This window comes from Berghia stephanieae, chromosome 2 (genome assembly GCF_034508935.2).
Source record: "Berghia stephanieae isolate SIO BIC M18660-M18661 chromosome 2, UCSD_Bste_1.3, whole genome shotgun sequence".
NCBI lineage: Eukaryota > Metazoa > Mollusca > Gastropoda > Nudibranchia > Aeolidiidae > Berghia > Berghia stephanieae.
The window spans coordinates 114,000,608-114,015,607 of record NC_088361.1 but is presented as its reverse complement, the minus strand read 5'-3'; the positions used below and the strand labels follow the sequence as shown (position 1 = coordinate 114,015,607).

Here is a 15,000-nt window from a genome sequence, read left to right as displayed (position 1 = left end):
ATTGGAGTTTGTTCATTTTTCCTTCTTTTTTTTTTGTTTGTTCTGGGTATGTTTGTTTGGGTTTTTTTTTTTTTTTTTTTTTTTTTTTTTTTTTTTTTTTTTTTTGTTGGGGGGGGGGTTGTTTGTTTTGTTTTATTTTTGGAAGAGACCGTTCAATTCTTTAAAGTTAAAAAGGAGTACCCAACTATATCCTGTTAAATATTAAAACAATCTAGGTATAGAAATGTGCACAAGTAATTGACCTTTCAAATTAGTCATAGCATTCATCCCCAAACCCAGGCATTAAAGTATGGCAGGCTATAACATCCTGTCAGTGAAAAGGTCGGGGTATATTGCCAGCGGGTTACTCTAAAGTAAAGTGAAATTGAGTCGTGACCCGAAACCTGAAATTGTCATCCATCATCCCAGGGTTTCTTTTTCTTTCTATTTTTAATTCTCTCGGCAGAGAGGATGAATGTCATGGATCGCTATTCCTCTTGATCAAAACCCAATTCAAAAACCCAATTTGCAGCAAAGTCGTAAATTCACAAAATGCTTTCTTTTCATTTTTACCCCAACTCATTTTTAATTTAAAAGGAAGATGTATAAAAATGTCCTCGACTTATCAAAATATATCTTTAAACTTAGACTTCTTTTCATTAATATGATTTGAAGTAGCCACAGTATCTTTGTCCAAAACGAAAAAAATCGATCAAGAAATATATTGCAGATCTAAAATAGATAGTAAAATTTGCTCAAATAATATTAATCAAGATAATTTTCGAGTGCAACACTTTCGTTAGCAAAACTAAAGTTTTAACTAAAAAGCGGTAGACGATAGTCTTGATGTGTTAATGATATACTTTATTGTATAATTGATTAAAGGTGCGCTAGCTTCAAATTTTGGCTTCGTCTCACGAATTGGAATAGGCTTTAGATCATTTTTTGCACAATTTCATTGAGCAAGTATTTCTTGCAAATAAGATCTTTAGCTAAATCTCTTGGACAGTTTGACTGCGCTAATATCGCACAAGTCTTACCAGCTCAATACATCAAGATTCCAAAACGACGAGTGAAGCCATAATATTATATTATTCGTACGTCAAGCATTCACTCGAAGATCATTGGAGTGACATCAGAAAACATTTCTCCAAAATTCTGGATGCTCTTTGAACTACAACTTTTACGTCTTTGTCAGTTTAGTTATCTATTGTCGAGAGTCTGTTCGAGTGACGAACCCAATGTATTGAGCTCTATAGATAGTATGTGCTTGGCTAAGAGGCTCATAACATTGCCATCCGGAAGTATAACGGACCAACACACAACACTGTGTGTATCCATGAACGTTTATAGTCGGATTAATACAGTTCAGTGAGCATTACTCATAAACGCGGGTGGCAAAAAACAATAACAAAGAACTGTGTGACGTCATCTTCGAACTATCGATAGATTACCTCGTGGAAGAAACAACCACCCTCATCGAACAGTGTTTGAATGTAAACAGTGGCAGTTAGAGCTAAACCGGAGACTAAAATAACAATATTGAGACATGAAACTAAGGTGCCCCTTCCGTATTTGGACGTTGAATATCATGTCGATAAACATGACATTTCAGAATAGGTTTCAACAGTCGTAACTTCACTTCCCTCGTAATGACGCATGGTAAATTACTAACTGGCTCTAAACTATCGTAACAATGGCGGACGCCCTTATGAAATATATCTCCGACGAGCATAAAAGCGTATCCAGAGAAAAAAAAAAAACATTGTAAATCTGATAATGTTTTGACTTTTACACATTCTGATCACAAGACATATGAATATTTCTAGCCAGCATGAAGAATAAAAAGTACCGATTTTCTTTGTTTAGAACCCCGATGGCCGCCGTTGCTGGGCGACGTGACATCATACTAATGAATCCAATTGTTCGTATGTGTCTGAGTATAATACACACCATTCTGCCTGTTATATCAATCGTACTAATACACAAAAAGTTAACAGATAGTGTGCGCTTGGCAAAAAATTCACAACAATGCCATCTGGAAGTATAACGGACCAACACACAAAATTGTATGTAACCTTAAACGTTTATAGTCTGGTCAATACAGTTTAGTGAGAATTACTCACAAACATGTATGGCAAAAGAAAAAACAATAACAAACACCTGAGTGACGTCATCTTTGTTCTATCTATAGATAGTATGCAGATGACGTCACTCGGGCCTTTGTTATTGTTTTTGCCATCCGCGTGTGTGAGTTGTTCTCACTAGACAGGTAGTTACCACGCCTCTCGTCATAATGTGAACAATGGCAGTGATTGGTAGACACAGCAAACTACACATATTTTACTATCGATGGTATATGTTTAAGTAAAATACCCACTAATCTACCGCTTGATCAATAGAAAAAAAACAGAAAACTATGTGTAAATATAAACGTTCATAATCTGATCGAGAAAATCGTGTGATAACTAGTCACCCATTTTTGATCAGTGAGGGGTCGAATTCATTTACGTTACTGTTTATAAACAACCAACAATATTTGTCCGACCACGTGTGAGGGTGTGTCACAAATTCCATGTTTTGATTGGTCAAAAATCTAATGGATTCAATAGTCGTAACGTCACTTCCTTCATAATGACGCATGGTAACTTAGCAACACTGGCTCTAAACTATCGGAACAATGGCGGACGCCAGTATGAAATATTTCTCCGGCGAGCATCAAAGCGTATCCAGAGGGGAAAAAAACATAAACTTGATCATGTTTTGACTTTTACACATTCTGGTCACATGACATATGAAAAGTTCTAGCCAGCATGAAGAATAAAAAGTAATGATTTTCTTTGTTTAGAACCAAGATGGCCGCCGTTGCCGGGCGGCGTGACATCAGACTATTGAATCCAATTGTATTACATATAAAAATTATGAATGAGAGGATGTTTACCGACTTGACACGACCTGACATAGATCGTGGCCTTCGTAACATAACGATGGCTACGCATAGATACGCATCTTCTGCTATTAAAACCCGATTGCCACTTTAGAAGTTTCACTTCTCTATAGATAGAATGCACTTGGCCAAGGAGTTCACAACATTGCCATCCGGAAGTATAACCGACCAACACACAAACTCTGTGTAACCATGAACTTTTATAGTCTGGTTAATACAGTTTAGTGAGAACAACTCACAAACGCGGATGGCAAAAACAATAACAAAGGCCTGAGTGACGTCATCTGCGAACTATCTATAGATAGTTCAAAGACGACGTCACTCATGTCTTTGTTATTGTTTTTTGCCATCCGCGTTTGTGATTAATGCTCACTGAACTGTATTAACCTGACTATAAATATAAACGTTCATGGATACACACAGTTTTGTGTGTTGGTCTGTTATACTTCCGGATGGCAGTGTTATGAGCTTCTAAGCCAAGCGCATACTATCTATAGATAGTTCGAGATGACGTCACTCAGGTCTTTGTTATTGTTTTTTGCCATCCGCGTTATGAGTAATGCTCACTGAACTGTATTAACCCGACTATAAGCGTTCATGGATACACACAGTTTTGTGTGTTGGTCCGTTATACTTCCGGATGGCAATGTTATGAGCTTCTTAGCCAAGCGCATTCTATCTATAGATAGAATGCGCTTGGCCAAGGAGTTCACAACATTGCCATCCGGAAGTATAACGGACCAACACACAAACTCTGTGTAACCATGAACTTTGATAGTCTGGTTAATACAGTTTAGTGAGAACAACTCACAAACGCGGATGGCAAAAACAATAACAGAGGCCTGAGTGACGTCATCTGCATACTATCTATACATCGCTGTCTCCGGCTAAACTTAGTAAACTACACGCTATTGATGTTATCCGTTCGAGTAAAATACTCACAACATTCGTCAGCCTGATATAATTTATCAACACACAAATCTGAGTGTAATCTTGAATTTTTATAGTCTGATTGATATAATTTAGTGAGAATTACTTATAAACATGACGGCAAAAAAAAAAATAACAAAGACCTGAGTGACGTCAACTTTATTTTATCTATAGAAAGAAAGAAATTGATGTCACTCAGCTCTTTGTTATTGTTTTCAGCTTGCCATTTTTATGAGTAGTTCTCACTAAAGTGTATAGATAGTATGCGCTTGGCTAAGAAGCTCACAACATTGCCATCCGGAAGTATAACGGACCAACACACAAAACTATGTGTAACCATGAACTTTTATAGTCTGGGTAATAAAAGTTCAGTGAGAATTACTCATAAAAGTGGATGGCCAAAAAAACAACAACAAACACCTGAGTGACGTCAACTTCGATCTATCTATGAGTTAATGAACGACTCAGGGTTGCACATAGTTTGGTTGTTGGTACGGAATATCCAAACTGCATTGTCATTGGTTTTTTAAGGAAACGCAGAGCATTAATAAAACAATCAATGGCATGTCTTTAAGTAAAACGATCACTAGTTCTACACCCCTGATCAATCTTACCATCACTGAAAACTATGTGTAACCTTTAACTTTTATAGCCCGATTGAGCGATTAGTGAGAACTAATAACACAACTCGCGGTCAAAAATGATATAGATAGAATGCGCTTGGCCAAGGAGTTCACAACATTGCCATCCGGAAGTATAAAGGACCAACACACAAACTCTGTGTAACCATGAACGTAATAGTCAGGTTAATACAGTTTAGTGAGAACAACTCACAAACGCGGATGGCAAAAACAATAACAAAGGCCTGAGTGACGTCATCTTCGAACTATCTATAAAGGGCAAAAGGGATATCAACTTCCTTCATTCTATTGTTCGTAAACAACTGCGAGCGGATTTGAGTGTGTGTAACAAATCCTGTGTTTTGATTGGAAATGCCCATTGGTGAATTATGGCACGTTCTCCAACATATCAATGGTATGCGTTTTGGTAAAATACTCACCTGCCGCTTGCCAGACAAATCGTACCGACACACAAGAATAGTTTTAAACTCTAACGTTATAGATAGTATGCGGTTGACGTCACTCAGGTCTTTGTTATTGTTTTTTGCCTTCCGCGTTCATTAGTAATTCTCACTGAACTGTATTAACCCGACTATAAATGTTCATGGATACACACAGTTTTGTGTGTTGGTCCGTTATACTTCCGGATGGCAATGTTATGAGCTTCTTAGCCAAGCGCATACTATCTATAGTTTGGTAGAGAGACTTTAGTGAAAACTAATCACCCAACTGGCTGTTTGAAAACAAAAATAAATAGCCAAGTGATGTCGACTTCATTCTTAAGCCGTCGATCAAGTCCTAAGAATAAAGAGGACAAATAAATAATCTCTAAACCGTTTACCTCACCACTCAATGAATCAATCCAATAGCATTACGCTTGACTATCGTGTCCATCAACTTGTTTTTGTCACTTGTAGTTCTTATCACCTTGATTGTTTATGAATTCCTGGCTTATTCCTTAAGTCTGTCATGCAATGTTTTTCCTTGCTCTATTCTGATTCTCATTCATAAACAGAACTTGGCAATTTCGGTTGCCCTTTGTTTTCTCTTTTATCATATTATTATATGTTTTTGTCTTTGTAACTATTTGTAAGATGTACCCCGAAGTATCTCAAAATTGAGCAAATGATGGAGGTGTTGAGCGGAATGTCCTTTTCGCAATATATCAGTCATATGTAAAGTTTAACATACAATTTTCAAACCCGAGTCATTTTACGCTAATCAGGAACAAACTACAACTTAACCAGTAAACTCCGTACTCCAGAAAGACACGTATTTAAAATTTTGGCCAGAAAACTCATCCTTCAAATATCGATTTATATAAATTGCCCTCATATTGTCAAAAATATCCTCCCACACTCATCGTCATCGGTGTAACGAGTCCTTGCCAAAAAGCCATTCATTGGTCTGAACAAATGATAATCAGATGGTGCTAAGTGCTAAGAACTGTAGGAGGGTTCATGTAAAACTTCTCATCTGTGTCTCAGGATCCAGACTGGTGACATTAGCGTATAGGGGAGTTGCGTTTTCATGTAAAATTACACCACGCCAGTTGCTCTGGTCTCTTTCGGCGCTAGGCTTCTCTGAATTTTCAAGAATTTGTCAGAATCTCGTGGGGGTTTTTTTTCCTGGATCAATGTCATTAAGCTGTAGAATACTTTCCATATCCCAGAAAACTATGGCTATGACTTTCTTTGCTTGATTTGTTGTTTTGGTGGGGTTTTTTTTGCGTCGGTGAAGAGATATGTTTTCGACATTATGGAATCATTGAAGAGTACAGGGGAAAAACAAAACCACAGATGTCCATTTTTGAAATTATTGTAACTGCCCTCTTTGAGTGATATTAGGGCATTAACTATAAACTTTCACTTTATAAATAGAAACTACAACCATGACTAATGGCTGTATTTTTTTGTTCGATGTTACTTCTATAGAGGGGAAATTTAGACGCCTAACATCACTCAAGGGGGAAGTCACGAAAATTAAAAAACTGGACATCTGTGGTTTTTCCCTTGTACTCTTCGTTTGTATGTGGGATTGAATGGTGTTTCTCAGTTTCGTCACCTGCCTGTTACAATCTGTCCTAGGAAATATTCAGCGAGAATCTCGAGATTACCACCTGCATTCATGACACAACATCCACGACGTCGTAGCAAATATCTGCCCATGGTTACTCGTTGTGTCATGTGATCAGCCGTCAGCTGCTTTGAAACCCACCGAAGACACTTGCAGCAGCCCAGCTCATCCACACCAATTCTGTGGACGCTTGACTTTGAAATGGCCAGAATTTTAGCAATTTCCCTCATTTTCAACTTCATTTCTCCTTGACTGAACTCATCAACTTTATCGCCATTCTCCTCTGTCTTGGACAAAACACACGGTCCACGTGTCGTCTTTTCATCTAGATCACCGTTAAACAGTTCTCACCAATGATACACTTGTGATCTTTTTTTTTTAATATTTCCCATTAATTGCTTGAATGTCATCGTGAATTTCAGATGGCTTTAGCCCTTTTGCCTGCAGAAATCGAAGAACACCTCGAGCTTTTGAACATTTTTCAACAAGGGTGGCCATTTATTTTGGTATTTATACATTGATGTTCAATATGAATGACAATATTGGTGCTCCTTGGTGAAATTGACATTTGAATGCACTTCCATTTGACATTTACAGACTAAAAATATCTTGAATGGTTTAAAAGATATAGCCATTTTCTGGGATTTTTTTTGTGGGACAGCCCTTGTCCCACTACTTGTACTACATAGATAGTGGGCAAATAAACGGTTCGTGCCGTTTCTGTCTCAGTGGACACGACTAAGGAAACGACCCTATCAGATTCTGCCTTTCGCACAAAAAGACAGCTCGTTTATGGGTCATTTCCGCCCCGGTAGACACGCGCCAAGACTTATAAAACAGTTCTGTTCCGGAGAATCCTGATTAACGCTGTTAATTAGAAATTTGACACATTTTGCCACTTCAATAAACTGAGTGGGAGTATTAAAAATTCACAAGTATAAAACGTATAGGGTTGCAATACGAATGCTGGTATCATGTAGTATTATGTAACACGCCTGGCCGGCGGTTGTGTTTTCAGTATTGTGACTTTGTGCCTGTTTTCAGGACTAATTTTTATGTAAAGGTTTTGATTTTTATATAGTTGAATCTGTGATTTATTTATGTTTCTCTACTTCAAGTTTATATACATTTGAACATTGGAGTAAATTATTCGTTTTATATTTTTGATTCCATCTTGTTGAATGTCAATTTCATCTTGTAAAACCTGCATAGTTAGTGTGTGCGACTGGTGTATGTGTCTGTTTTGCTCGGTATGAGTGTGTCTATGGTTTGATAAGTATATTGTAAAGCGCTTTGAGGCTTCGGCATTTAGCGCTATAGAAGAACACTTTATTATTATTATTATTATTATTATTATTATTATTATTATTATTATTATTATTATTATTATTATTATTATTATTATTGTTATTATTATTATTAATATCAATCAACAGAACATTAAATGTCCTTTCTCGTGATAAAACTTTCGATACGTTATCATCAGTCCTGTGCCTAAAATTTTTGTGATAACTTAGTTTATACTTATTTTGTCCAGTGCTATATAAATATTTGTAATAAACATTTGGATTTGTGATACGTGCTATGATATTAATACCTCATAAGTCAGCAATCAGAAAATTAACGACGGGTCATTTAAGTTTATTCTGTCATGCTTATTTACGGTGCTCAAGACAGCGCTGATAGATTACAATCATAAAAGTCGAGACTGGAACAATGAACAAGTGCCTCGATACCAGGAGTCATTATAAATTCCTATTATTTTGATCGAAAATATATTATTTGCCATTATTCTTGTTATTCTTGTCACACAGATTTCTTCAAGAAAGGGCTCGATTACTTTTGTGATTTATTAGTCCCGTCTGGCTGTTAAATCGTACTCAGTAAATTACCCCGGTATCTATAGGTGTTCGAAGTCGTTTTGTTTTGTTGTTTATCTGTTTGCTGGATTTTTTTAAAGGATGGGTGGGGGGGGGGGGCGTATATTGGTATTGCTTGTTGCTCGTTTATTTTTTATGTGTATTTATACCTTTTTAAATGATTGTGTAATGTCGACACTTCTCAGGATTGTAAACTCAGCTTTCTTTGAACTTTCTATCGATAACAATAATTGAAATTATTAGCAAAACAATCGCCATTTGACTAAATTATGAAAAACATCATTCATTTTTTACTAATTATATCCAAATTAAATGAAATTTGCAAAACGTCAGGAAAATAATTAAAGATTTGACATCATACCATGTTTACTTATTACATGTTAAACGATCGTGTGTTTTTTCATGAATAATTACATATGATAAGCTCTTCTTTAACTCAAACATATGGCGAATATGAAATAAATTAGATCTTTCCTTTCTTATAATGATTGAATGTACCATAATCAGAATTCAAAATAAGCAATATTGCATTCACATAATAATATTGTATCGAAATATATTTGCCCTTACCAAGACCTCCTCAAAGCATCCCTCAATTCTATGGAAATAATGACCCAGATATTTTATTTTTTTTTCTTTTCTACCCCAACACCATCAAAATTGATAACACTCTAGAGCAAGCTAATTTAATGGACTTCTTTGTTGTGGACATCAAACCATCATTTTTATCTTTACGTCTCCGCTGTCTCCGAACATTTCCAGTTTAAAGGGAGTTAAACGGGGTTTCTAAGTACATTTAGGTAGACGGACTCAATTAGATTGATCTCTTGATCCACTTACCAAACCCCTCAAGAGAGATCTGTCATATAGGATTGTTAGAAACCGAAAAAAATAGAAATCTACTCACTAGGGAAAGTCGATTAAAATTGACGGAGTGATCTCGTCACAACAAGGGTATTAGAGATATCGATTATCCATTACACCCTCGTTTGACGACTTCTATCGTCCGAATTTTTTTCCACAACAAATTTTGAAAAAAATTCCAAATGGAACCCTCCGCCTCAAAGTGGTTTTATATCGGGCTGTACTAGTTGCAGAAAATTGAATTTGGAGAAGAAATATTATAAGACTTTGGGTTGACTTCTATCCGTTACGGTGGAGAATAAATGCAACTATTTACAATGCAAATGACTTAAAGGTCGTCTTTTTTATAATTCCAATCAAATATTGACTCTTTTGGATCTGTGGGGGTCCCGATAGCTCAATTGATAGAGCACTCGCTTCACACGCAAAGGGACCAAGATCGACACTGGGTGCAGTCGCGATTTTTTTTGACCCCCTTGTCTACCCAGTAGTGAAGGGATAGTTGGGTCTCATGTACCTGGCGGAATATACTTTGCAATAGACTAGGGTCCGATCCAAAGGATAGCAAGCAATTGTTATTATCTAATTCACGCTTTTGAAACCGGGATAAACTCGGGCTCCATGGGCCTAGTGGCTCTGAAGGACTAAAATTTTATGGGTCAGATTGATCCGGACATAATACCGTTTTGAGACGTGGATCACAACATGAGGTTTCATTTAAGTAAAATATCTACTCTCATCAAGCCTCATAAATTCAAAACATCTGGTCATTGAAAATTGGCATCGAAAAATTGCAGTTGGAAAGCAAGTTATACTTAATGTGTTGGGTTTCTTTTTTAAAAAAATTGTATTTTTTGTCGTTAAAATCGTTGGGTTTTAAATTCTCTTTGAGATAATGAGTTCAATGATTGTGTGGTTTTGTTTGAAGCAGACTGCATGACTAATTGTTTTATATATTTTTTTTAATGAATGCATGATTATCGGTTTCTCAATATAAAAATTTATACGCCGAATTAACTAACGTATATGAATGTCAATCAGCTTTCGCTAATGGAAAAACTGTTGTCATTACATTGTGTGGTGTAACCATCAAATTGTGCTGCTGTCGATGATCAAGTCTAGTGTTTATTTTCATTCCATTTATTCGAACTACAAGTACATGTACAAAATCAGATTCTTCTATAATAATTACTGTCGAAAAAATGGTAATATCACTTTACAGGCGTCATATTTCGTACTCGATGTTATGTGTTGCTGTCAGCTTTGGAACCTATTTAATCCGCTTTGAGCAGATTATTAGGATATTTCCCTGAATATATTAAAGTTCAATCCTTTTGTTTTTGGAGATTAAAATAAATCTAATGGCCATTGACCTAACTGTAGTCTGATCAATTTTATTCTATAACAAGCACGGTGACGTCCGTCAAAACTCGACTAATAGATAAGTCCATTGTGCAAAGTTAAAGTACCTACAGCAAACCGGATAAAATGTTTGTTACGCTCAAGCATCTGAAATTTAGAGTGACGGCACCTACCTAGTAAGTGGTGCTGCTCATTAAAAGGACAACTTGTAAGCTCTCAGGAACTCATAAAATTTTGAAATTTGTTTCAAGAGACTGGATTTAAAAAATGATTTATATTAAACTGTGAAATATAGTTGCGTTTGTATTGGTTTAATTATTCGTTTGTTTCATAAAACTTAAAAACAAGAGCTCTTCTTTTCTTCTTCCATTTTATTGGGGGGGGGGGGTGAAATGATTTGATACAAAATCTAAATTTCATTCATTATTTGGGGTATTTCAAATCAATATTTGTTATTGGGTTTGTTTTTTGTTTTTGTTTTGTCTTTTGCATTGTATTGGTTTTTGTTGACGTTGTTGTTGTTGTTGTTTTATTGTCTATTTACTATATTGCTATATTATAAGAATATTTGCCTCTAAATCATTTGGAGTATTCGCTTTACTGACCAAATAATCTCTTCCATTTTTAACAGACCACCCATTCCTCAAAATGTCGGATACAGATGTGAGCCTGTCATTCCAGACAGTCAACGAGGTCATGAACGACTCAAGTGACAAAAAGAACTTGAACCCTTGGGAATCACAAAGATACCAGATCATGTCCCTCGAAGTCACCGTCCTGCTGGTTGTCGCTTACGGCGTTCTCTGTGTTATATCCATATTTGGTAACACCATCGTCTGCTACGTCATATTGAAGAATAAACGTTTGCACACGGCTACTAATTTCTTCATTGCAACGCTTGCTATCAGTGATATTTTAGTGACAGTCATAAACATTCCTTTCAACATAGCCAGAAATCTGTTTGAAGATTGGCCATTTGGTGAGATCCCATGTATTTTGCTCAACTATTCTTTGTTCGTAACGAATTACGTTTCAACCTACACTCTGACATCAATCGCTTTAGACCGACACCGCGTGGTACTTAAACCTTTATCACGCCGCATGACGCGTCGATCCGCCATTACCATCCTGATCATGATCTGGGTGGTTGCCATCATCTTATCTCTCCCATTCGGAATGTACATGAAAGTCACCAAGGTCAAGTTCCTCGTCACAAAAGACTACTACAGATGCCGTTTTGTCGTTCCGAGACCTTTTGTCAACTTTGAGAAGTACTTAACTGTCAGCACATTTATACTGCAATATCTCGTCCCCTTCACACTCATTGGCATCGCATACGGCCGGACCGTTCAAAGTCTTTGGGCCCGGAGGCATGTTGGAGTCGTTACTGTCAATCAACAGCTCTCACAAGCAAAGGCCAAAAGGAAAAGCATCAAATTGCTGATTACAGTTGTGATTGTGTTCGCGTTATGTTGGCTTCCACTCAACGTGTATCACTTACTAACTGACCTGCATCCGAACGCCGAGCTGTTTCAATACAACTCTCTCGCTTTTTTCACTTGCCACTGGATTGCTTTGAGCAGCACATGCTACAATCCGTTTATCTATTGTTGGCTGAACAAGAACTTCCGTGAAGAAGTCAAATCAAGGTTCTACTGCATCAATCGTCTGCGATACTGGAAGAGAATCTATTCTCACTCACAAACGTCGACACCGGAAGGAAGTCTTAAACTATTCGGTCGTCTTGGAGTTTGGAATGGAAGCCCATCGGGATGCAATTCATCAACCCGCCATGTTAACAGTAAACGAGAGACAACTATAGCCTGCGATTTGCTAGACGACCAGACTCAATCAAACATTGGCGTTAGTGAACCGCTAGCACCCGATATGGAGGATCTGTGTTATGATGATATTGTGTATGACCTTATTCTAAAACCGATGGGTGAAGGAAAATCAACTGTCGTTTTTCAGAAATCCGAATCAGTTTCATAGAAAAGAGCAGTTTAGTTGCTTAAAAACATAATCTATAAATGGCACTGTAAACACGTATATATAAACAAGACAGCCCACAAGTTGTATATGATAAGGATTGACAATACAATAACACATAAAAACGAGTGGTTGTATTCATCGTAATAGGTCAACGAACTTGATGGATGATTACTGATTACTATTCCTATTATTGGACTAAATTTGCACGAAATTACAACAGTTTATCAATGTGGCGGGAATTGGATTAGATTACAAATCCGGACTTGTTAGTTAAATAATCGATATATTTCGTGTTGACGCCGAGACAGAGATCTAATGAGATCAAGTTTGGTCATTTACCCCGGATTATTTATGGCGTCACTAACATATCTTAAAGTACTATTTTTGTTGGATCCTATAGATATTTCGAAGATGACGTCACTCAGGTCTTTGTTTTTATTTTTTGCCATCCACGTTTATGAGTACTGCTCACTGAACTGTATTAACCTGACTATAAACGTTCATGGATACACACAGTTTTGTGTGTTGGTCTGTTATACTTCCGGATGGCAATGTTATGAGCTTCTTAGCCAAGCGCATACTATCTATATAAACTGGAATTATTTACTCATAACGAATCTCAACCCAATTATGATAATATATGGTACAATTTCAGTCGACATGTATATTACAGCAACGGAAAATATATTATCTAACAGATTCACTCACAACAAAATGGTGGAATTAGTAAAACTAGTCCATATTCCAAATAAAGAATGAGTCTTTCATAATATCAAAGGTAGTTAAGGGGAAGAGTGACAAGAAAGGAATGTTAGAATTGATATATCATCTAAGAGTCACAGTGGTTTGCTAGTGACTATCTGAACAAAAGAGCAGGAAGGCTCTGAACCGTAGATTAGCTTGAAAAGATGGGTCTGAAAGTTCCTTTCAAGAATATTTAATTATATTCGTGGAAGAAGAGTACCAGCCGGAATCTCCAAGGAAGACAACATCCAAATAAAATAGCCAAAATTTCCGATTTTAAGGTGGTAGATCTTATCTGTACCAATTTCCTTGGGTTACTTGATAAGACTGTGACAAGAATGAAATCTGTAAACATTCTGTTACAGATCAGAAATTGCAAGGTTGTGCATGGCTTTCGCCGACGTGCACTTATTTGCAGGTCTGATAACCCAATTCCTTTTGGGCACATTGTTGTTACGTAAATCTCGCAAAAATGACCCAAAATACTGTCCATTACAACAATGTTCAACTAGGCATATAAGCCGGTTCAGATGTCAGGCCTGCATATATGCACATGTTGCTTTCGACGTATATTTTCAAGTCAACGTTCGAAACTACTGCGTTCAGCATTACATTATACTTTTTATATAGTTAAAGTCTTTTGGTTACGACAAATTTGTTTGAATAATGGGTGACTTTATATGACTCATCGGTATTATTGTTGGGTTATTTTGTTTGCTAATTAGATTTATTGGTATTATTAACTATGAAACTTGGGTCAGTTTATACGTTTATTCAGGACAATAGATAATATGAATAATTGAATATATAAACATTTATATAGAGCAATTTCATGGATTTACCGGCTTCATAATGAATCATGTATTCTCACAACAGACAATATGGAACAAGATCTGTATTGCGTACAGACAACCTGATAGGCGCCCCTTTTCAACTAAAACTCTTACAAAATCTGTTAATATCTATAGCCAAGTATTCATTCACACTTGAGTCAATTATGCCATGTGTGTAAAGTGCCTTATCAACTTGCACAATGTTGTGACTAGATTTTCTCAATATCACCCATCCGGCCACTGACCACGCTAAACATTGCTTGAGTTTTGTCGCATTACAAGATAATGCAATTACCGTTGAGCCAAAGAGCCACACGATACAGATAGCATTTATTAAAGTGACAAAAATAATCATTTCTCATTACCGGACAATTGTCCATCATTTTTTTCATAAATACCACAAGTCAATGGAACAGAAGATTCAATCTATTTAAACATAATGTGGAGGTTTCGGGTTTCCCTTTTGTTAACAAAGCACAATGAATGAAACGCTAAAGACGTATGAGAGGTGAAGGGTGAACCATTAACCATTCAATTCAGCATCCAATACAACCCGACCTAATGTCAATCTGAAGTGACGAGTCACCTGGAAGAAGTGACGTCACAAGAAATTGAGTGTATGACAATTACAGAAACATGAGTGTTCTATCGTTCAGAATTCATCTTATAATTTTACCCACTGCTTTGTCACAAATTAGTGAACAGTTATCCTCATGATTTGTGCTTGGTGAATTAATGAATCAAGAAATTCTTGATTTATTTAAAAGCCGTTT

The 15,000-nt window shown here is 36.5% G+C and overlaps 1 protein-coding gene across 1 annotated transcript in view; it reads left to right on the top strand.

Moving 5' to 3' along the window:
- The window catches only part of LOC144966300 (G-protein coupled receptor 83-like), a 46,976-nt gene that overhangs the window by 31,688 nt on the left and 288 nt on the right, over positions 1-15,000 (top strand). Inside the window, exon 2 of the mRNA XM_078902524.1 lies at positions 11,290-15,000. This exon is cut by the window's right edge and continues 288 nt beyond it. Coding sequence (XP_078758650.1) covers positions 11,307-12,650 — 1,344 coding nt within the window. The 5' untranslated portion in view covers positions 11,290-11,306 and the 3' untranslated portion in view covers positions 12,651-15,000. The remainder of the gene's footprint in view (positions 1-11,289) is intronic.